The 24220-nt window shown below is 43.2% G+C and overlaps 1 protein-coding gene across 1 annotated transcript in view; it reads right to left on the bottom strand.

The window, feature by feature from the left end:
* The window catches only part of slc27a4 (solute carrier family 27 member 4), a gene marked incomplete at both ends in the record, with an annotated part of 32992 nt that extends 10712 nt beyond the window's left edge, over nucleotides 1-22280 (bottom strand). Inside the window, 4 exons of the mRNA XM_083657913.1 lie at nucleotides 1734-1892; nucleotides 6617-6800; nucleotides 10594-10804; nucleotides 22120-22280. Of these exons, the coding sequence (XP_083514039.1) occupies nucleotides 1734-1892; nucleotides 6617-6800; nucleotides 10594-10804; nucleotides 22120-22280 (715 nt within the window). The remainder of the gene's footprint in view (nucleotides 1-1733; nucleotides 1893-6616; nucleotides 6801-10593; nucleotides 10805-22119) is intronic.
* Nucleotides 22281-24220: the final 1940 nt, after the last annotated feature.

The following is a 24220-nucleotide window of genomic DNA, read 5'->3' as shown; positions in this document are numbered from 1 at the left end:
ATTTGACAGATGAACTGCTGATTGCTATTATGGTTCACCAGTTTCTCCCTTTGTCACATGTGTGGTTGGCTTGGAAACAAGTGGACCATAAAACCTTGTGTGATGATGAGTCATAAGCAACTCCCAACAGCTCTAACAGTAAGAGCAGAGAGAGAAGGTTATTTTTGGTCCATTTTGACCTCAAATTCGATTTAAATTTTGAGTCAGTTGGACAGTATCTTGTATGCTGCAGCTTACCTACTGTACACCACATGGTTACCGTACTTCAACACAATGTTGACTTCATTACTTTATCAGGAACAGTCCACATGTTTAGATTTCTAATTGATAAATTAAGAATGTGTACTCCAAAATAATCAACTCAAGCATTCTGGCAATGTGAAAATGTGTCTTTTTATGTATTTATTTCTAGTCTGGTTTCTGATAACTTTGGTCAGAGTTTGTGATAAAAGCATGTTTTGTAGGAGGAAGGAAAGGTTACTGAGTCATACTACTGATTACTGAGACAGCATGTGTTATAGAGGGTATGCACACCCACTGGAACACGCCCCCTCAATCGGGAATGAGTGTCAAAATGAGTGTCAAGTTCCTCCCTGAGCAGCAGGTGTCAGTTATCTAGGCTGATTACTGCATTCAAGCTCAGTCTTGCTGTGACTCAGTGGGCGTGACCCCACAGTGACTTCTGCCTCTGTGACATCACATGCATACCCTCTATTGGCAGTAATTCAATTTTCAACTTTTTACTGATGAAATTACTAAAACTGATCCTGATGCTTTTTCACATTTCCACGACCAAATTTCAATGAGCCTGAATTAAAAAGCAACCATCATCAACTACACTAAATTTCAGAATTGGTTTGTTTTTCGCTTTAAAATCAGGGATTCTAAAATGATTTTAACGCAGTCAACAAAAATCAGTCAGCAACCGGCCATGTTGTATTATGTTTCCATCCTGTCAATCCCTGTGTTCTGTACTGTGTACCCTGGTGTTTGTTTGTTGAAATGTAATGTATTTGTCTGCCATGTTGAAATGTAATGTATTCCTCTCTGTACACACAAGCAAACCTGTGAAGCCGAAGACAGATTTCCACATTGTGGACAAATAAATTGAATTGAATTGAATTGAATTGAATTGAATTGATTTTCCTTCAACAGGCCTGGACGGTTTTGGAGCCAGCAGAAGAGCGCAACCGTCATGTGACTTTCTGTGATGTTTCAGCCCTGGAAGAGAGAATTCCCCGTTCATTTTCTCACCATTCATTCGAGAAAAATCCTTATAGGAGTTTGAAGGCTGGAACCAAGCCAACCTGTGACCTACTGAATCATGAGTGACCATAAATCATTTCAGTTGGAGCAAAAACAAAAAATAAGCGGGGGGGGGGGGGGGAATACATTTTTTGATTTTGATTTTAGTTTGAGTTTTTGCTCCAAGTGAAATATTTGATGGTCACTCACGATTCAGTAGGTCACGGGTTGGCTTGGTTCCAGCCTTAAAACTCGTTCTACCCTATAAGGATATTTCGAAATGTCTCTGGAGGAGATGAATGGAGGAACTCTCTTCCGGGGGTGGGAACATCACGGAAAGTCACGTGACTGTTGAACCCTATAGCATCTGGTGACACCGTATACAAATAAAAATAAATCAGTGAGTGTGGGAATCCTGATCTTTGTCATCAAGCGTGATCAATCAGCTTGATTGATCACGAGTGATTTGACGGACAAGCGTTTCCGACCTGTAAAGCAGAGGTCCGGCCGGCTGGGCAGGTGCGTCTGGGCTGCGGCCAGCAGGGGTTCTAGGCACTCGGTTCCCTGCGGAACCCGTTTGGGGTCCCATTCTCCGGAGCAGAACATCTGAACCGTCTTCCCCATAGAACTGTGGACCTCACAGACCGCTACGAGAGGGAGGGAGAGACATCAGAATCACATTAAATGAGGTGAACTTCACTAGTGACCGAGAGCATTTACAGTTCTACAAATGAAACACTCCATGACAGTGGCATGCTTTGTGTTCATATGGAGGTAATAAGAGACAAAGTAGTGTTTACATTCTCTGAAGCACATTTCCTGGGATATTTCTCACCACACATTGTCAAATTAATAACTGACATCTGGTCATCTTTCCAGTTTGGACATGAGATGTTCTACAGTATAGAGACACTGCGTAACGCGTCATCATTCAGAAGCCACGCCCAAGATGGGGGAAAACAGAACCCCCCCCCTCCAATCTTGGCGTTCTCCTATGTCGCGTGCATGGTTGCGTGTTGCACAAAAAGATCGTATATACGGAAGATGAACACTCCAACTTACTTCCTTGACAGCTAGATCCACATTTTTCTTCTCGCCAATTCTCAATGGCTTCCTTGTTTTGCTCAGGAGTACAAAAAAACTTTAACTGGCGATTTTTTACATTTGTTGTCTGCGGAGCCCCACCACACAACAGCTTTTAGCTATGTTTAATTCAAGGAAAATGACGCTGGTGTGTGGAAATGAACAGAGCTTTTCCCCCGTGATGGGTGTGGTCTATTTCATGCAGTGTCTCTATGTAGTCGTGAACCTCCTCGGTTAGTCTCTCTTCCATCTGCGCCATCTTGTCTTCATTACTGGCGGACATTCAATACTCCACTGCCATCTCAGCAAAAGCTTATTGGAAAATAGTGCAGTGCAGCTCCGGCTACACAGTCCTACTGTAGGCCCACCATTTACAATCATATCAAAGGATACAAAATGATTCACAATGTGGCAAAGTAAACACACTCAATACAAATAAGAATGGCATCAGCCAGAGCCTTATAATAGAAGAGCTGCATCATCTCCATTCAGTCCAATGGACCCGTTTTTTTTTACCTCACAAAAGTTCCAGGAAGTAAGGTTCTGGATTAAGCAGCGCTGTCGAGTTGCAGCAAAATGGACCGTTTGTGATGTACTTTGAAAGGGTCAGACATTTAAAGAATTGTATATTATCAGCTTTATTTTAGCATTCAAACGTATCGCGAGGCGAGACCCCTTCCTGGCTGTTCATTGGCTACTGAGTCACGCATTTTGGACCTCCGCCGGGTGCCACTCTCTTACTAGATTGCTCTGGCATCAACCAAATACAGGTAGGAGCAAAATATGATGCGGGCCAATCACAGGTCTTACATTGCACTACACAGTTTCATCTTTGGACTAGAATGGTTCTACTGTATTGCTATGTGGGTAGTATGCTGTACATTAACTACATTTCTTTCTTTTCATATTTGTTGTTTAAATCTCTATATCTAGATCTTAAACTTTTTTAAGAGTATAGTTATTCTGATTGTGTACTTGTGTATTAGCTAGCTCTCTTTCTCTTGCTGCACTTGTCTTTAGAGATAAGATGGTATTTTAATCCTGTATATTTGCACCATGTTACTTTTTCCCTATCAGGACACAAGGCCTGTACCTTCTGGCAGAGGGACTAACAATGTAAATCAGTCTTGTGACTGAAATTGTCGTGCATTTACATTTTGCTAAAATGTTCATTAATGTACACTGTCCCCTATGGAGACAGTCCGCATGTCTGGGAACACCCATACAGGCTTTAGGAACGCCCACAATAGATGCTGGGTTAGCCTGGGGGCGGGGTCAGGGTCGGGTAAATTCCCCCGTTCTATCCATTCAGCAAAGTTAGAATTGAGCTGATAGCCCAGCCCAGGCAGACACGATCGGGGATTTAACCACCGCAGTAAACGCACATCTGAGCAGACGTCTTGTGTTCTGCTCTAGAACCCCCAAACCTGTAGTTTAGAGCCGCAGCACCGTCTTTTGGTGAGTCAGCCCATGAGATATATGGGCGGTTTTACCCCACTCGCGCGCCAGCCGTTTAACATTTTGTGGGCGTTCCCACACATGCGGACTGTCTCTATTGAACAAATAAAATTGAATTGGAAAGGTGCATGTACTGTGAGATAAGAGCCAGATCAAAGCCACACAGAGTAAATTGAGGACAGTGCAAACAAGAGAATACAAATGTAACCTTGGCACTGTGTGAAATTGAAGGAGAAAGAGAGAGAGACACTGATAGAGACAGAGAGAGAGAGAGAGAGAGAAAAGCTCACATTTTCCCCTACAAACAGACAGAGCAGCTTAATTTAAAAGCCTGGTGTTTTGCTGACTCAGCACTAAATGTTACTGACTTCACTTCCCACTCAGTAACGAGGCAGCTGGCTTTCCAATTACTTAAAGACACAGAGCACGTGACACCGTGTAGGGTCCAATACAGAATGTGTTGCATCGGTGGCAGGACCGACCCGACAGCCCAACTCCAAGCAGTTTGGATCGGTGCTTTCCGTTTGGGCGGGGAGCCAAAACAGTAATTAATGTGTAATTTATGTGGGATAATTTTGTAAAAACTGCTGCCTATTCACCTTATGTCGAAGAGACAGTCTGGCTTGAGAGACTAACAGGAAGTGTCAACGTTGACACTTCCTGTGGCAGAGCGTATCCCCCGCAGCTCGCTTCCAGTGAGTCACTCTAGCTTTGACCAGAGACGATCTCTGCTTTGAGCAGGTAAAACAGCCGGCGTTTTGAACAGGAAGTCGGAACACAAGTGGGCGGAGCTACAAAAGGTGACTAGAGTGTGGGGCAGGAATGAGTCAGGAAGTGCGTCAGCGTGGGTCTCCTCCTCGTCTGGAGGTCAGTGGGTTTTTGGTTAGATGCCTGAAATAAGGGATGTGGTTAACAAAAGGTTATGATACTTCTAAGGTAAGATCATCTTCTCAAACGAACACCACGTTTATGATTTTTGAAGCGATTTCGAGCAATCACATTTAGGCTTCAAAAACCATGAAAGTGTTGTTCATTTGTGACAATTATCTCGCTGAACAAAACCTCTAAGTATCATAAAACTTTTGCTAACCACAGACATTATTTCAAGCAACTACGATAACCAAAATCCAATTAAAGAAAACAATTGACTCTGAGACAAGGGAACCCAGGTCGGTCGATGCTTTAAAAAAATGATTTAACCTTTATTTAACCAGGAAGTCAGGTTGAGGTTGAAACCTCTTTTGCACGTGAGACCTAACTTCCGACCCAACTTTAGATGCTAACTTGTGGGTTGACCTACAAACAGATGTCATCCCTGGGTCGCTCTGCTCTCATGCTTCTGTCCTAAGCCCTAAGCTAGTCTAAAGTCAACAGCTCTGCTCTCATGCTTCTGTCCTAAGCCCTAAGCTAGTCTAAAGTCAACAGCTCTGCTCTCATGCTTCTGTCCTAAGCCCTAAGCTAGTCTAAAGTCAACAGCACACAGTAGGTTCATGCTTCTGTCCTAAGCCCTAAGCTAGTCTAAAGTCAACAGCTCATGCTTCTGCCCTAAAGCCCTAAGCTAGTCTAAAGTCAACAGCACACAGTAGGTTAGTAGATTATGCATTCATTATAAAATAGATAGTTCCGGTCCGATTATTTCATTGACTTTGGCAACATCGTGCATTTTAATGAACTTGAAAAAACTGGATTTCTTTTCAATTTAAATATAATTTAAATATAATTGAACTGAAAAACAAAGAAATAACACATGCTACATGCTACCTCTACACACACCAATCACGATCCATTCTCATAAGAAGGAGGTCTATTTCAAGGGTTCTTAAACTTTTCAGCCCCCCGCCCCCCAAAATAATGGTGCCAGTAGACTCAGCTCTCAGTCATAATCCGTTTCACTACCTTAAGACTGAGAATATTACTATTTAAATCTTTGCATAACGTTAGGTGGTGCTGTTGGAAGCCTTGCATCGTAGAACCAATCATGAGTGTTGTGGGCGGGCCTGCTTTCTGGGGGCAGTGACGCTCATGCAGAACCGGTGTCTCGCAAAACATCGCCGCGTTTGCGGAGAAACATATGAATCACTTAGAAACAAACATAACCTGTTCATAGGACGTGTTTCATCCGGCCCCGGTGGCTAGAGGTCTTTCCCCCCAGCGATAAGCCTGACTCCCGAGGCTAACGTTACAGAGGCTGCTGATGACTTCACAGTAGCAAGCGGACCACTTCCGGGTAGGACAAATTATTGTAAAATAAACTCTCTTTGCAGCACATCAGTGTCTTGCTCTATATTGGAACTATGAAACATCGCATTGCCGCTACCAAATAAAATTCTAATAATAAATGTAGGCGTGTCTGCTGCCGGCCGTTCTCGCCGGGCTCGAAGAGACAGATTTTGACAATGAAATTCCCAGACGTTTGGTGGTTAGGTGGCGCTGTTGGCGCCGCTCACCAAACGTCTGGAAACCGAGACTATGGTGCCAGAGGCTCGCGACCCCCAACTCCACCCGGAGGTGGTTGAAGCACTAAATACAGTAGAGTCAACAAAACAAACAAAACCTCACAATTATGGTTTAGAATGTGATATTTTTAATAGTTTTTACTATTGTGTATTTCACACATTATTTAGGTCAATTACACCCATCTGCGTCCCGCGACCGCCCAGGGGGTCTCGACCCCCACTTTGGGAACCACTGGTCTATTTAAATGATGGTCTCATAATTAGTAAAAGCCTCGACATTAAATAATAAAAGATAACACATCCTTATGATGCCTCTCTCTACACCTCTGCCCCTCCCTCTCCCTCTCCATCTCCTCCAAGCTCTCCTCTCTCACCGTCAGTCAGCTCCGAGCCGAACACCACCGCCTTGGCGTTGGAGATGGTGACACAGTGGACCAAGGCCTCCAGTCTCAGGTTGAAGTTGATGAGAGCGGCCTCCACTCCGATCTTGGCCATGCCCAGCCAGAGGCCCACGTACTGGGACCTGTTCTCCATGAACAGGGCCACCACATCGCCCTCCTGGAGGGAAAACAACAGGGAATATCTTGTCAATTTGAACGTCACACAACTATCAATTTCTTTCTAGCACGATCACGCGAGAAAACAATCTCGCCCACCGTGCTGCCAGATACGCGTTTGGCTCAACTCCACCAGCGGTGCGGACCAATCACCATCCGTAGAATGAAGAGGCGGTCCTAAGGGATTGAAGTTAGCCCGTGATTAGTCTCGCTAGCCAGCCTCCTCTCCCTTCCATCCGAGGAGTCTGGCGCCGCAGGTCTCCATAGTGGGATTGCGATGGGCGGCGCTTAGCGGCAGTGCCCTTGGAAAATAGTTTCAAACAATACAACTTGCCGCATGTAGGTTTCTACCGTTAGCTTGCTAGCTAGTTAGCGTTGTTGTTTTCCCTGAGGGGGCAGGGCACTATTTACAGCGACACACAGGGAGGAGGGAGCGGAAGCCGCTCTGATTGACATGGTCGGAGCCAATGACAGAGCTTCTTAAGCGGGGAGCGGACATCCGGCAGCGTCTGAAACCGACGCCTCCAATGGGAGAGCAGAGTAGAGCAGGGGAGGGTTTATCCCAGTTATGGAGACCTGCGGCGCCAGACTCCTCAGACGGAAGGGAGAGGAGGCTGGCCAGCGAGACTAGCCTGTGATAGATGGTGATAGACAGATCGTTCATCCAATTACCTGCCAGGCATTTTTTGAAAGTGCCTGCCGTTTTCCAAACAGTTTGGAAGGACGAGTTATCAGATGGTTCTTCTGTGTAACCTTGTCATTATCATTATGTTTAGGGATGCACCGATATGAAAATTTTGGCCGATGTCGATAACCGATATTAAGATTGCTGTTATGGCCGATAACCGATATTTACCGATGTGGATATGATCTGTATAAAAACACATTTCTATGATAATAAAATTTTGTAGATACTGAAAAACACATGTAAACACTGAATTTGAAAAAGTTATATGTTTCTTTATTTCAAAAACATTTGTAAAAGCCCATAAATCATAGATTTACTGCATTATTTCATCTCAATGTGAAGAATTTGGCTGATACCGATAACCGATATTAACATTGCAACATCGGACCGATACCGATATGTTAAAAAATGACTAACATCGGCCGATACCAATATGATTGCCGATATATCGTGCATCCCTAATTGTGTTGCTCGTACCTCTGTCTCTGTGTTTGCCATTATTTTCTTCCAAAACAAACGTAGGACCGCCTCTAACAAACCACTTCGAAATGGCTCAAAACAGATGGTGACGAATCTACCCGTCCAGAAAAAGTTCTCTGTACGTGTCGTCAGCTCTGTCCGGACAACAGACAGCTGCCATTGAAAACGAATTGAAATGAACATGGACGGACAGACGAACGATCAGTGTGGCTGTAGTTTTGCCGAACTCCCCTGATTTTAATCTTACAACTTTTCTTTTCTTACCTGGATGGAAACAACACGCAAGAAGGCTGTGACAAGAGAGAGTCAAATCAGTTCCATTTTGATATCGCTTGGAAAGTGTCGTCTTTAATGAACAGAAGTAGCACTTCTACAACGGCATGAGTGAATACTGGATTCTGATTGGCTAGCAACAGTGGTAAATACGCCAACAATCTACAGTTCGGCTCCAACCGCAGTATCACTCCGCTCCCTGATGCTGACTCCGTTCCCTGTGCTGACTCCGCCCACTGTTAGCCTGCAGTCTGCAAATCTTCAACAAGGAAATGGCCGATCTCTAACACAAGGAAATGTCCGATTTCGTAGTAACGTTTGATTTACTGGGTGGATTGAGTTTTGAGCAGTGGTTAGATGAAGATGAAGGTGAAGTGAACAAAGAACGACATGGTGAAATTGGGGAGAGAGAACTGGCTGAGCTTGAGTTGTCACGAGTTCGGACTAGCGGGAGGTCGGACTAGCGGGAGGTCGGACTAGCGCCCGAACCCCGAACCTGGGACTGTCAAACAAACAAACGCCCTCTGCCGTCACCAGATATCAACACACCACCACCAAAACGGGCTGCTTTAGATAACTGTTTAAATAACTGTACTTTTACAGGCAATGTATCAATAACTGTGAATCCCGTTAAGGAATAGGTTAGTTGTTTTTTGGCTCAAAGGCAACTAAATGTTTAGTGCAATCATTGATCTTGTGTATGGAACTATATTCTGTGGCGGAAGGATAAATGTATTCTGAAACCAGTAATGATTATAAATAAATGAATTGGATGTTACAATTGTGTATTTTTTATATTATTTGGTAGCCGTTGTAGAAAACAACGCTATAAACCCTGTACCACTGGTACAGGGTTTATAGCACTCGGCTTCGCCTCGTGCCACAACCCTGTACCAGTGGTAAATGTGCCCACAACCCCCTCCCTCTCATGTTAAATTTGTTAATTTCCTCAGTTTGAAGAGCAGGCTACAACACTGAGAAGGAGTATTTCAGGATGGACGCACCACTTGATTTAGTATTCCGTCACACACACTTGAACACTGAAGGATCATCAAAGTTCATTCAATTTCACATTGCTTCCAATAACGGAGAAGCTTTTGAAATAAATAATACATCGCATGCTTTTATCCAAAGAGCGTATTGATATATGGAGCCTGTTCATAATAGGCTTTCACCACATTAGCTACAGCCCTAAAAAAAGATGATTCTTTGGAAATTATTTTTCTGTCCTTCTGGTGATGATTAATTCATGAAGTGTTTTGGTCATTTCTTATGCAGTAAAGACACTTTTTTTTTTACTGGACCGGACCAGAGCCGTATAATAGAAGAGTTCCGATATCTCCATTCACTCCAATGGACCAGTTTTTTTTCCAGGAAGTAAGGTCCTGGAACTCTTGAGTAAAAAAAGCAGCACTGTCGAGTTGCAGCAAAATAGACAGTTTGTGTTGTACTTTGAAAGGGTTTTTCATCCCTTGAATCAAATTGTACATTATCAGCTTTATTTTAGCATGAAAAAGCAGTGCGAGACCCATTCCTGGCTGTTCATTGGCTAATGAGTCTCGCATTTTGGTCCTCCGCTGACGCCACTCTCCCTCTAGAGGACACTAGACCGGACTAACCTGATGCTGCCAGATGGATGGGTTTGCTTCACATTTATTTGTTGTGAACTCGTGAACTCAACACTGCCCCATCTGGCGGAGTCAGGTTAGGACCGGACCAAAGAGATGACAAAACAAGTGGCAATTCGCACTAGCTGCTGCGACCACATATGACCGATTTCCAAAGTGCAGGATGGCAGGGGCAGCCCACCCTACTCTGCCTCTGTCACCCTGCATTTTGAAATCCCCCCTTTTAACCAATTGGCATGAACCAGAGATGCTCACAAGTCATTTTTTGCAAGTCCAAGTCAAGTCTCAAGTCTTTGAGCTCAGGTCCAAGTCAAGTCTCAAGTCTTTGAGCTCAGGTCCAAGTCAAATATCAATTATTTGAGCGGCAAGTCCAAGTCAAGTCTCAAGTCTCTTATGGATGAGCGTTCTATCATCTGCTGCATCCCTGCATGTCATCCAGTCTGCTTAGAACACTGCATAGCTAAAACTAAGGCATTCAAAGCATGTACTGTATTATTATCCTCACTCCTTATCTATTAGCATACAGTAACAGCATTGATTGGATGAACACACACTCACACACCCACACCCACACACACACACACACAGACCGACAGAGAGACCAATATAGCAACAGCTAAAAAGTAGCTAAAGTAGATTCGATCGGCACCAAAATGGCTCCACCATGATTCCAGCCAAACATGTGTTTTTCTATACTCATGTAATATTAGGTTTTGTAGGCCTACCTTGAAGCCCCGCTCCAGCAGCAGGTTAGCCACTCTGTTGGTGTATTCATCTAACTGGTGGAAGGTCCACCGCTCCCCGGTCCCCTCGAAGATCAGTGCTGTTTTGTCCCCAAAGCGCCGCACTGTCTCGGCAAAGATCTTGGGGATGGTGTTCTTCTCTCTGAGGTGGCGCTTGACGTTCAGCTTGACCCGCAGCAGAACGTACGCCGCACTGAGGAGAAAGAGCAGAGAACGTTCAGCTTGACCCACAGCAGAACGTACGCCGCACTGAGGAGAAAGAGCAGAGAACGTTCAGCTTGACCCACAGCAGAACGTACGCCGCACTGAGGAGAAAGAGCAGAGAACGTTCAGCTTGACCCACAGCAGAACGTACGCCGCACTGAGGAGAAAGAGCAGAGAACGTTCAGCTTGACCTGCAGCAGAACGTACGCCGCACTGAGGAGAAAGAGCAGAGAACGTTCAGCTTGACCCACAGCAGAACGTACGCCGCACTGAGGAGGAAGAGCAGAGAACGTTCAGCTTGACCCACAGCAGAACGTACGCCGCACTGAGGAGGAAGAGCAGAGAACGTTCAGCTTGCCATTTATTTTCCCATAGACATTTCGTAAAATGCGTATAAAAATAGTTTTACTGGGTCCAACCAAACGGTACAGATATATTTAGAAACAGGAGAGATCGCATAACATTTCACTGGGACCAAAACGTAAAGAAATGCGGGTTTAAAGAAAATATTTTTTCAATGTTGTTTTTTAAGTTTTGGTCCGAGTGAAATGTTCTATGGTCTCTCCCGATTATAGCGTTAGCTGAACCGTTTGGTTTGACGAAGTACAACTATTTTATAATCATTTTGCGAACTGTCTATGGGAAAATAAATGGCGGATGAAAATCTCTGGTACAGTGCTGAAGCAGGAAGTGACGTTCAACTTTGCCTCTCTATAGGAAGTAACTGGCTGACCCCTGTGTTGGAACATAAGGTGAATAATAAATATGGAAAGTTTGGCATTTTGACTGTCGCCATGTTGGTTAATTGGAGCCAGAAGCAGCTCGTGTGATACCAGGGGTTTCCCACAGAGCCCCAGCGTCACCTGCTATTGGTCCGCAATCGGCGAGCTGTGCGATCACTGGACAGACGACCTGTCAATCACGCCCCAAAACCCTGACACTTTGTCATCTATTATAGTCTAAATGTGACCATAATTGACTAAATGAACATCAGGCTGTATTGAAGAAGACTTGAAACTTGCGCTCGAGACCATCAACTCATTAGGAACGTGTTTACTGAGGTCATAAACCAAGTGAGAAGTCGGGTCATTTTCAGAATCAGAATCACTTTTTTCCAGAATCAGAATCACTTTTATTGCCACAGTATGCAAGTTACATACGAGGAGTTTGTCTTAGTGTCTGTATGCAGCGTAGCGGTCACATCAATATACACAGATAAGAAGTAGGAAGATAACAAAGTCCCATTGACTTCTATGCAATCTGACTTATTTTTGCAGCCAGTGGAGAAGTACTTCTCGACCATTTTCCAGCTAAATTGTCAAATATGGCTGTCTGCTCGCCACCCAGGCACTTACAGTATATGTATTTAACTAACTTAACTTAACTTCACTAACTAAATATCCAGTGTGCAAAACATTGTGAGACTAAACTCCGGCTAACAGCCCAAAAACCTAGAATCCGCTACAGAAAACGTAATATTAACGTTTGTTTATTGACTGGCCGCTGGCCTCCTGTCATTTTTGCAAAGGTGGCCCCTGGGCAAAGCAAGTTGAGTATCCCTGATCTCCACTTTGCCCAGTCAGTCACGGAGCTCTGCTCGCCCTACACTGATCTGGTCGCCACCTTGTCCTTCTGACTTTTACAGTGTCATACAAATACCAGTTACCACCACAGGGGTGAGCTGTTCCCAACCGGTGTGCGAGGAATCTCAGTCAAACAATGATAGGTGCTCTAGCTAGCACACACCATGCCATTGCTACATCGTTTATGATCAATAATCATTATGTAGCCGGTCAATAAAAAGGTAATTGCTGGAGCACAAAGTATACAACTTTGCCACGTCGTCAAATACTTTTTAGTCAGAAATAACAACATTTTTGGTGACTATTTTAGAAACCAAGTGGTACAGCGTTACTTTGTGCTGCCAATGCCATGGCAGAATGAAGATGAGAATATTCACATCAGTGTTTAATTTGTACATTTTTATAAAATTTGTAATTGATATTTTAATACATTCATTGGGTAAAAGTTGTTATGCATGCCACAAAAGTTCTACTTGTAATTACATTACTCCCAAGCATTCGAAGGCAGCGTCTGCTTGGTGCTGTAGTGACGGTTGGCAGCACAGTGCAGAACAAGTGTGGAGAATCTAGGAGCTAATGAGGTAAATATTGGATTTCTGGACCCAGAGTGCTGAAGCATTTGGCTTCAGAACACTTGGATTATGCTGTCTGCTGTACGTTTATGGCAATTTTCCCCTTTTTGGAAGAAGAAAGAAATAGTCACCATTCAATCCAGTTGTTGTGGAGAAGGCTGCTAAAAAGCTGTGCCGGCTCACCTGCTCTGTGTGATATACTGACATACAAAGTCCACCAGTGTTTCAACTGACATCAAGGTGAGTTTGTAATGATCAGACTTTATTCCTTTAACAGCCAGTTCAAATGATGCCAAAAAGCTGTTTCCTCTTGAGCTAAATGCTAAGACACCTCATTTAAAGACACTGCTCAGTAAGCAAAGCTAAAGGAAGCTGAAGCATATCAGCTCCAGTTGGTCAGATATGACATAGACCTACATAGTACATAATAGTACATAGACCTACATAGTACTAGGGCTGCACAATTAATTGTATTTTCATCGTCATCGCAATATAAACATGTGCAACAAACACATCGCAAAGACTGCATGAAACGCAATGAATAACAAAAGTGGTTTTATTCACATGCGTCATGCATTCCCACTCAGCATCTGATCATTTTGTCTTGTGTTGTAAATCCAGCGTACACCTTTCCCTTGCAACAGTGCGCTCCGCCCCTCTGCCAAAGCCCAAACACGCTGTGTGTAGTTTCAGCTAGAGTCAGTGTGTATTTCATTTCTTTATTCAGTGGGCACAGGCTATGTTTGGGGTCTATGTTAGCATTATTAAAGCAGAAAGACATAGGAACTGTATAGCTAATATACATACTTTAATATTTGTTTATTTATCAAAAGTCGTATCGTCATCGCTATATTGAACAATGTTATCGCACATTGCAGATTTTCCTCATATCGTGCAGGCCTACATAGTACATAATCCTACATAGACCTACATAGTGCACACTACATAGGCCTACTTAGTCTACTAGATAGGCCTATACTGTGCAACACATTATGGCAGGAGGCACAGTGTGCGGTTGTAAACAGTTACAACAGAGAAGGACGGGTGGGTCCAGTGGGCAAAGTCGACTATTCAAATCTCTTCATAATCTCGCACTTGACAGAGTACATTTATGATGCATGGTGTAAAAGATAGCGAGCAATTAAGCTTTAAATGATAACTGAAAGATCGGAAATATCTTTGTGCAAACAGTCATTTAATGATGAGACTTACGTCATGATTAGGATGATATTTATCTGATGCATTACACAAGAGATTAGACTTGTGCTGGTCCAGGACCAACAGATATATTATCATCGTGCGGTTATCTCAAAGCCATTTGGCCAGTAAAGGCTTTGTGCACTGTGCCAACATGCTCCAACAACCATGTTTATTCTGGGCTTATTTTGTTTGTGTTACAATGGGAAAGCTGGATGAAATGGATTTAACCAAGCTATTCAGTTCTTTGATTTCGCTATTCATAAGACCTATTATTAGTTTGCCCTATTATTATCCTACTGTTCTTTGGGAAGGCCCATTATAAAAGAATGGTTTTGATTATATACTGTTAACATTTAATACGTGCATTTCAAAATATTTAATACGTGCATTTCAAATTGTTTTTCTATATTTACCTGCTTGAGTGGTGATTATTGGCAACAAACTGCCCTGCATCATTAAGGAAATATCCAACTTTTTTCTAAACGCAATTACAATTGTTGAACGGACAACAAACGCGTATTTTATGCACGTTGAACCACCAGTGATGATAGCTGCCATTTGTAGATGACCACCATCACCATATAGTCAGGGATCCAGTCACCCAAAATTTGAGAGGACCTGACATGGCATGCTATACTTTTTGTTTGTGTTTTATCTATTCATTTGGACATTAAGGTCCACTGAATGAGAGGTCTGCTCTGCCGGAAACCTTGCGAAAAAAAGTTGTGGCCAATTTTGGATATGAAGCCTTTATTTTTTGACCGAAAAATGTGAAAGAGTTTTTTTTCCTCAAAGTCCTCAGTGGGTTGCGTAGGCTGTCAATAAATGCATCCCAGGTACACAGAACATGTGTGTTGACAACACCAAGTTAAGAAATACACTTACAAAACCTTTCCAAATGATTTATAGCCATTTTCTATTACAAAAAAGCACTCGTTTTTTGAATTTTCTCCATTATTTTCATCTTTACTTTGTTAGCAAGCAATTATATCCTGAAATATGACATCAGCCAATGTGTCATTCTTTTCAGCAGATATTATAGTCATTCCACACTAAAGATGATTAAAATCAACTCAAAATCAATGGATCTGTGTTGATTTTATTACCTTTATGCTCGAAATTCCTCGAGACATGTTTTTAGTTTTAACAAAACCCTGTACCCCAAAGACAATACTTGTAACACAAGAAATTCAAAACAACAACATGATTTTAATCACAAAATGTACACTGGATGACAAGCCAAGAAAACAATTATTGTTATACAGCTTAATTTGGATAGATTGTGACCAGTATTTAGAAAACATTAAATTAAACATTAGCTGAACAAAATTATTGAACACAACACATTAAAAAAAGAAAGAAAAAAGACTGGCAACAAGGTCTATAATATAACAAAATTAACTTTGCAATGAACAAAATAACTCAATCACTGTCACTGTCTTCAAGTGTGAGAAATAACTCAATCACTGTCACTGTCTTCAAGTGTGAGTTAATTCCTTGAACATTTGTTGGGGTCCCCATGTGCAGAGACATGCGATGACACACTTGACATTGGCTCTCACACAAGAGCATCCTCGGGCACACATGCTTTTCTTGCAGTGACAGTATTTCGTGTGTTTGAATTCTGCAGGTTTTGCCTCCTTCAGCATCATGGTTGCCATCAGCTTACCACTGACAAGCTCTCTGCCGAAGTCAATGGCAACAGGGTAGGTTGGTTGAGACATGTGTACTCGCTTGCATGCATACAGCCAACTGATGCAGGGCTCGGCGAAGGTGTAACTGGAACGAAGGCATCTTCGGTAGGTGGAAGGCAACGCATGTCTCCTTTGATATTGCCAAAGAGATGGGCTCGCAGTGCATCCAAATTACCACTGAAGTCACTCCTCTCATACAGTGACACCATGTACCGCCTAGCCGCTGTCACAACATCTTCTTTAACATCCAGGCTTTCCCCAGGGTTACCGTATCTGCACAGGGGCAGAAGGTCTTCCAGGTGATCAACGGCAGTTTTGTAGGCGTGCTTTTTTCCTCTTCTGTAGAGCTAGCTGTAGAGATAGCTCACTGTGTCACAGCACAAGCTCAAGGTCCTGGGACTAAACACAGCAATGTGTGACTGGATCCTGGACATTCTGACAGACCGCCGCCAGGTGGTGAGAGTGGGCAACCTCACCTCCTCCCCACTGACCATCAGCATAGGAGTGCCCCAGGGATGCGTCTCCAGCCCCTTCTGGTACGACCTCTACACCCACGACTGCGTGGCGACTCAAACCTCGAACACCATCGTGAAGTTTGCAGACGACACAGCAGTCGTGGGGCTGATCTCCAGGAGCGAAGAGACGGCCTACAGAAAGGAGGTGGAGGCCCTGGAACAATGGTGCCAGGACAACCACCTCTCTCTAAATGTATCCAAGACCAAGGAGATCATTGTAGACTACAGGGGGGGGGGGGGGGGGGTGCACACCCCCCAATCACCATCAATGGCACAGTGGTGGGTGGACAGCTTCAAGTACCTGGGAGTCAACATCCACCAGGACCTGACATGGGCCAGCCACACCGCCACTGTTGTCAAAAAGGACCAACAGCGACTACACGGACTCAGACGCCTGAAGAAATTTGGGCTAAGGCCAAAAATCCTCAGGGACTTCTACAGAGGCATCATTGAAAGCCTGCTGACTGGCTGCTTCACCACCTGGTACGGGAACTGTACCACCATGGACCGCAGGGCACTAAGAAGAGTGAGGCGCGCGGCCCAGCACGTAACAGGATGTGAGCTACCAGAACTGCAGGAACTGTACAATCAGCGGTGCCTCAGGAGGTCCCTGAAGATCATCAAGGACACATACCACCCCCACAACAGCCTGTTCTCCCTGTTACCCTCAGGGAGGAGATACAGGGTCCCAAAAGCAGGAACAAATCGCCTGAGGGACAGTTTCTTCCCGCAGGCCACGAGACTCCTTAACACACACAAATAAACAATCATGTAGCAGCTGCTACCATTACATATGATAATTATGCCTATGTTATTTGCACCTGTGCAAACAGAATGTTTATTTATGTTTTAAGGTGTCTACGCTAGAAAAGAAAAGGAAAAGTTTACTGTTATTGCTTGCATCTATATGCCCTGTTTTTGCACTGTTATACTGCACTATGTTGTAACGGAGCCTACAGCACAATAATTTCACACGTGATACTTGTACTACGGAGTGACAATAAAAATCTTGAATCTTGAATCTTGAATCCAGTCAATATGTAGGTGCTGAGGAGCATGGAGGAAAGATCTGCAGCTTGAACATCATAGTTCACTGCCAGGGCGTCTGCAATTGCATCTTCTTTACCCACAGCTCCTGCAGGCCATCCATGTAATTTTCCGTGATCCTGGTCGCACTGTTCTGTTAAAAGCAGATTGTCAGGTTGAGCTTCCAGAACTATCCTGTGAGAAGCATGAGGAGGCAGATACCAGGATGTTTGCCCACATTGCATACTCATTACAACATCTGCACCACAAACGGGCTGTAGTGGTGGCTACTGACAGAGACGTGATCATGATGTGCATATACTACATTGCACACATGGATGGCCTGCAGGAGCTGTGGGTAAAGAAGATGGATATCTACCTGCTCATGCAATCACAAACGCCCTGGCAGTGAACAATGATGTTCAAGCTGCAGATCTTTCCTCCATGCTCCTCAGCACCTACTGGATGTGACACAGTGAGCTATCTCTACAGAAGAGGAAAAAAGCACGCCTACAAAACTGCCGTTGATCACCTGGAAGACCTTCTGCCCCTGTGCAGATACGGTAACCCTGGGGAAAGCCTGGATGTTAAAAAAGATGTTGTGACAGCGGCTAGGCGGTACATGGTGTCACTGTATGAGAGGAGTGACTTCAGTGGTAATTTGGATGCACTGCGAGCCCATCTCTTTGGCAATATCAAAGGAGACATGCGTTGCCTTCCACCTACCGAAGATGCCTTCGTTCCAGTTACACCTTTGCCGAGCCCTGCATCAGTTGGCTGTATGCAAGCGAGTACACATGTCTCAACCAACCTACCCTGTTGCCACTGACTTCGGCAGAGAGCTTGTCAGTGGTAAGCTGATGGCAACCATGATGCTGAAGGAGGCAAAACCTGCAGAATTCAAACACACCAAATACTGTCACTGCAAGAAAAGCATGTTTGCCCGAGGATGCTCTTGTGTGAGAGCCAATGTCAAGTGTGTCACCGCATGTCTCTGCACATGGGGACCCCAACAAATGTTCAAGGAATTAACTCACACTTGAAGACAGTGACAGTGATTGAGTTATTTCTCACACTTGAAGACAGTGACAGTGATTGAGTTATTTTGTTCATTGCAAAGTTAATTTTGTTATATTATAGACCTTGTTGCCAGTCTTTTTTCTTTCTTTTTTTAATGTGTTGTGTTCAATAATTTTGTTCAGCTAATGTTTAATTTAATGTTTTCTAGATACTGGTCACAATCTATCCAAAGCTGTATAACAATAATTGTTTTCTTGGCTTGTCATGCAGTGTACATTTTGTGATTAAAATCATTTTGTCGTTTTGAATTTCTTGTGTTACAAGTATTGTCTTTGGGGTACAGGGTTTTGTTAAAACTAAAAACATGTCTTGAGGAATTTCGAGCATAAAGGTAATAAAATCAACACAGATCCATTGATTTTGGGTTGATTTTAATCATCTTTAGTGTGGAATGACTATAATATCTGCTGAAAAGAATGACACATTGGCTGATGTCATATTTCAGGATATAATTGCTTACTAACAAAGTAAAGATGAAAATAATGGAGAAAATTCAAAAAACGAGTGCTTTTTTGTAATAGAAAATGGCTATAAATCATTTGGAAAGGTTTTGTAAGTGTATTTCTTAACTTGGTGTTGTCAACACACATGTTGTACCTGGGATGCATTTATTGACAGCCTACGCAACCCACTGAGGACTTTGAGGAAAAAAAACTCTTTCACATTTTTCGGTCAAAAAATAAAGGCTTCATATCCAAAAATGGCCACAACTTTTTTTCGCGAGGTTTCCGGCAGAGCAGACCTCTCATTCAGTGGACCTTAATGTCCAAATGAATAGATAAAACACAAAAAAAAAGTATAGCATGCCATGTCAGGTTCAACCCATTTTCTTGAGCTTTTGGGCCTGTGGATCCCCGACTAATAGTATATATACACTTTATATAGGACGAATCAGCGTGACGTCACAGCCACCTAGAAATACGGAACACCGCGGCAGTTAACTAGTATGAGTCGTTCGAAACAAACGTTAATATCTCAAAAACCATACATCACATCGCTTATATTTTGACATTCTGAGTGAGAGCAGAAGTAGCTCAAGAGTTTGATGTATAATGCATGCATGTCGTGTTAAAGTTGTGTGAACTGTCGCAGTTTTTTAAATGTAAACAGAGTCAGATGGCTAGAGTCAGATGGCTAGAGTCAGACGCTCAAGCTCACGCTCCATAGGGTTCCATTGCCGTTGCCACCCAGTGACGTGGTTTGTTTACCAAAATGCTGCTCGGCTGATCCCTTGTGTGTATATATACGTGTATTATATATATATATATATATTATTTTTTTTCTATTTATTTATTTATTTATACACTGAATATTCCACAGTCAGTTGTGCCAAACATTGTCCCTGTATGAAAAGTTGATCATCAGAACTGTCCAGGATGTACTGACTGTATCTAAGGTTCCGGGTCCTCTCATCTGCAGCAGAGTTTGTGAGCAGGTGCACCCAACAAGCTAGCTGATGATGCATAGTAACAGTAGGTGTAAAGAAGAAATAATAAATCATTTTGCACTACTTTCATTAGCTGACCCTTTTTTCAAATATGAACTTGCTAAGTAGAAACTTGACAATCAAGACAGAGGCTTTTTTAAAGCCATGGATGATGGAAAAAAAACTGTCATTTTCTGAGCTCATTTCTGTCTGTCAGGTCACTGCAGCTCATTTCCCATGGAGGGGTCAAACGAGGCCGCATTTTACTATTTCCTGTTTTATCATTAACAACGTTAACAACGCTGTTGAGGGAAAAAGGAAGTCGGCCACAAAACAAATACCATGGAAACCCCCAAGTGTAAATATTAGCTTTAGCTTTAGCCCACCCCCTCGGGCCCCTCCCCCGACACTCCTTTTGTCCTTTGTCTAAAATGCATTTCAACCTCGGCCTACCTGCCCTCACCAAGGGCTGAAGGTCCAAGGGCTGAAGGTCTACCTGCCCTCACCAAGGGCTGAAGGTCCAAGGGCTGAAGGTCTACCTGTCCTCACAGAGAGTCACTAGTTTGTGACTGTAGGTATTTTAAACTCAATCTGAGGAGGAGACTCAGGTCTAGTTTGTGACTGTAGGTATTTCAAACTCAATCTGAGGACGAGACTCAGGTCTAGTTTATGACTGTAGGTATTTCAAACTCAATCTGAGGAGGAGACTCAGGTCTAGTTTATGACTGTAGGTATTTTAAACTCAATCTGAGGAGGAGACTCAGGTCTAGTTTGTGACTGTAGGTATTTTAAACTCAATCTGAGGAGAAGACTCAGGTCTAGTTTATGACTGTAGGTATTTTAAACTCAATCTGAGGAGAAGACTCAGGTCTAGTTTATGACTGTAGGTATTTTAAACTCAATCTGAGGAGGAGACTCAGGTCTAGTTTGTGACTGTAGGTATTTTAAACTCAATCTGAGGAGAAGACTCAGGTCTAGTTTGTGACTGTAGGTATTTTAAACTCAATCTGAGGAGAAGACTCAGGTCTAGTTTGTGACTGTAGGTATTTCAAACTCAATCTGAGGAGGAGACTCAGGTCTAGTTTATGACTGTAGGTATTTCAAACTCAATCTGAGGAGGAGACTCAGGTCTAGTTTATGACTGTAGGTATTTTAAACTCAATCTGAGGAGGAGACTCAGGTCTAGTTTGTGACTGTAGGTATTTTAAACTCAATCTGAGGAGAAGACTCAGGTCTAGTTTATGACTGTAGGTATTTTAAACTCAATCTGAGGAGAAGACTCAGGTCTAGTTTATGACTGTAGGTATTTTAAACTCAATCTGAGGAGGAGACTCAGGTCTAGTTTGTGACTGTAGGTATTTAATTCAAACTCAATCTGAGGACGAGACTCAGGTCTTCTTGACCACTGAATTCCTCAAAGTTGCTTTCAAAGATGAAAGCTTATACACACACATCACACTTACTTTGCCTGCACATTATTCCTCCCTCTACGTTGGGCTGGGCGATATGGACAAAATTAACATCACGATAATCCTAACAAATTATTTAAAATATGCAAAATCACACTTAAACTACTGTAATCAAATTGATGCTCATCATCACAGTGATTGATGAAACTTTCATTTTCAAATAACATTCCTTAAGGTTCCAGCTCAAATTTTGTGTGAAATTTGAATTACTGTTTTCTTTTCTATCATTAATTAACAGAACTGTGTAGGCTAATCATGATAACTCAACATCATTTCACCATCATATGATTGCACTGAAAGACAATAAATAATCATTGTATTATTGCCCGGCCCTGACCCTACACGGACAGTGAAAACTGCATACTGTTGTATGTCACACTTTTGTTGATTTGGGTTATGGCTATAATGTAACTACAATTTATCATCTCTAGCCACTTTGTTTATGAGGACACAATGTTATTTTGGGCTATTGCCACTTAAAACTGTAACAGCAGAGACTAGCAGACATTATGTAACAGCAGACACTTAGAGCTACACACTGAGCATCTGACAAACACAGTAATCACTCAAGACACATGACTTTTCCAGGCCTAGACACAATGTTCAATTCCATGACTTTTCGTGACACACGCACCCACATTATGACCTACACACACACACACACACGAATGCCTACCCCCCCCCCCCCCCACACACACACACACACACACACAAACAAAATCACACCCCCCCTGCTTACTGTAGGTCTCTGCCGATTGTTTTCGCGAAGATCTTCAAGAAGCTCCATCCTCCAGATCCCAGGTAGAAGATGAGGATGGCTGGGAGGACCTGGAACCAGGGCAAGCCCACCAGCAGCTTCAGCACAAACAGGAGAGCTGTGCAACACGCCAGACGCATCATCCTGGAACAGCACACACACGCACACACACACACACACACACACACAGGAAATAGATTGTGTAAGCTGGAGGATGTAACTCCTGGTTTCTCATGTTTACTACCAATCCCGTCGTCAGAATAAAACGTTGACATTTTGCGTGTCTGCAAACCAGGGATACATACAATCTCAACGTACATTTTAAACAAAGAGGCTATTTACACCTGGCGCTAACATGCGTTTTCTGTGATCCGATTGCAATCAGATTGTGTTTTATCAGCATTTTGAAATGCCAGGTGTAAACACCCCCAAAACGCATTGAAGAAGGATTGCAATCTGATCGGCCAAACCACCTCCGGAGGTGGTCAGGGATGCATTGTGTTACACATTGAACACAAGTGTAAATGCAATGTGTCCTCATCTGGATACAGCAACTTTATGCGGATTGAGAGGACAACCATTTCTGCAATCTGATTGCAGAGAACGCATGTTAACGCCAGGTGTAAATGGAATCAGGCTGAAGTGTTAAAATACAATCTGATTGCAATCTGATGGCAGAAAACGCATGTTAACGCCAGGTGTAAATGGCCTCAAAAGATCTGCATTTTACAAAAGGTCTGCATTTATGTTTCTAAAATGTCAACCTTGAACACGCTCTCCGTCCGGTGTGAAAGGAAGGCAAGTGTTTACGTCCTCCATCCAACCCGACCACAACACCCAAGGTTACAGGCCAGTAGGCCACCATGCTGCTATGTCAATAGCAGACTCTATCATGTTGATATAGCCGACACTGGAAATGAGATGCAACATATTTTTGTTCAGAAGCGTTTTGGTTCATTCTACGTATACGTGGATATTACAGAAACTTCCAATGCCAACGTTTTATTGTGGTGACCAGGCTGTTACAAACCAAACAGCAGTTGATCAGGAGAAAGGTTAAGTGTAGTGAAGTCAGCGAAACAGGTCATGAATCAGCATCTTCACACTGCTGCTGTTCACAGACAGCCACTTAACAGAAGAATGTGATCTGTTATGATTTTGTCTCCACACATCCTGTCCCAATCCACTGACTCGGCTGCAGCCTTCTTTACAATACTGTTTACTATGAGGGCAGGGCAGCAGCGTTTAAAACATTTATATATTTTATATGTTTTTATATATTTATATGTCGATGGTTTAAAACGAATAAAATGAAGTCAGTCCCTTGATCTTTTTTTCACTTATGGAAAAATGCCCTTGCAGCCAGGAAACCTTGAGGAAATCCTGACACAAAGCCAGCAGCCTACAGGCACAGCTGACAGCATAGAGGACACAGCACGTTGACTTTGGTGTTCACAGTGCTACCTGATAGCTATAGGAAGGTGAGCCTATAACCAGTAAACGATAGGTTTTAGATGGCTGCTTGACTATTATCTATTCATTACATTGTAAAACAAACCCGCACACTTCTTATTTCTAGGATGCAGCGGCCTATTAGGAACAAATGACTGTCCATTGTCGTGTTATGATTACAGACCGTTATTATTATTATAACAGTCAAGATGACAGCCCAGCAGTATCGCTCTGCGCACATGCTTAATAACGACGAATAGGCTAGCGGCGCCTCTATATATATCTTGGCAATACTCATTTAAAATGCAGACCCCCGCTCACACGTTTAGACGTTTCAATGACATTAAATACAGTAAATCGCCAACACGTCAGAACGTTAAGTGAAACAAATTGATTTATAGAGGGTAGATCACGCCACTTCATAGGAAAACATATAGCTTCATTCGCTGCCGCTATAAACGTTACACCCGGAAATTTAGTAAAGGCGCGTCGTTAGCATCATATTGCGGTAGTGCCTGGCTGGGACGGACCGAGAGAGGCTCAACCCACTGCTGCTGCTTTGGGGCTACACCTCACAGCTCACTAGTACCAGCGGCCATGTGCGCTTTTAGGACCGCGGCCCTTTAGACAC

This window comes from Poromitra crassiceps (assembly GCF_964638095.1).
Source record: "Poromitra crassiceps genome assembly, chromosome: 21".
NCBI classification, from domain to species: domain Eukaryota; kingdom Metazoa; phylum Chordata; class Actinopteri; order Beryciformes; family Melamphaidae; genus Poromitra; species Poromitra crassiceps.
This window is presented reverse-complemented; position numbering and strand designations above follow the sequence as displayed.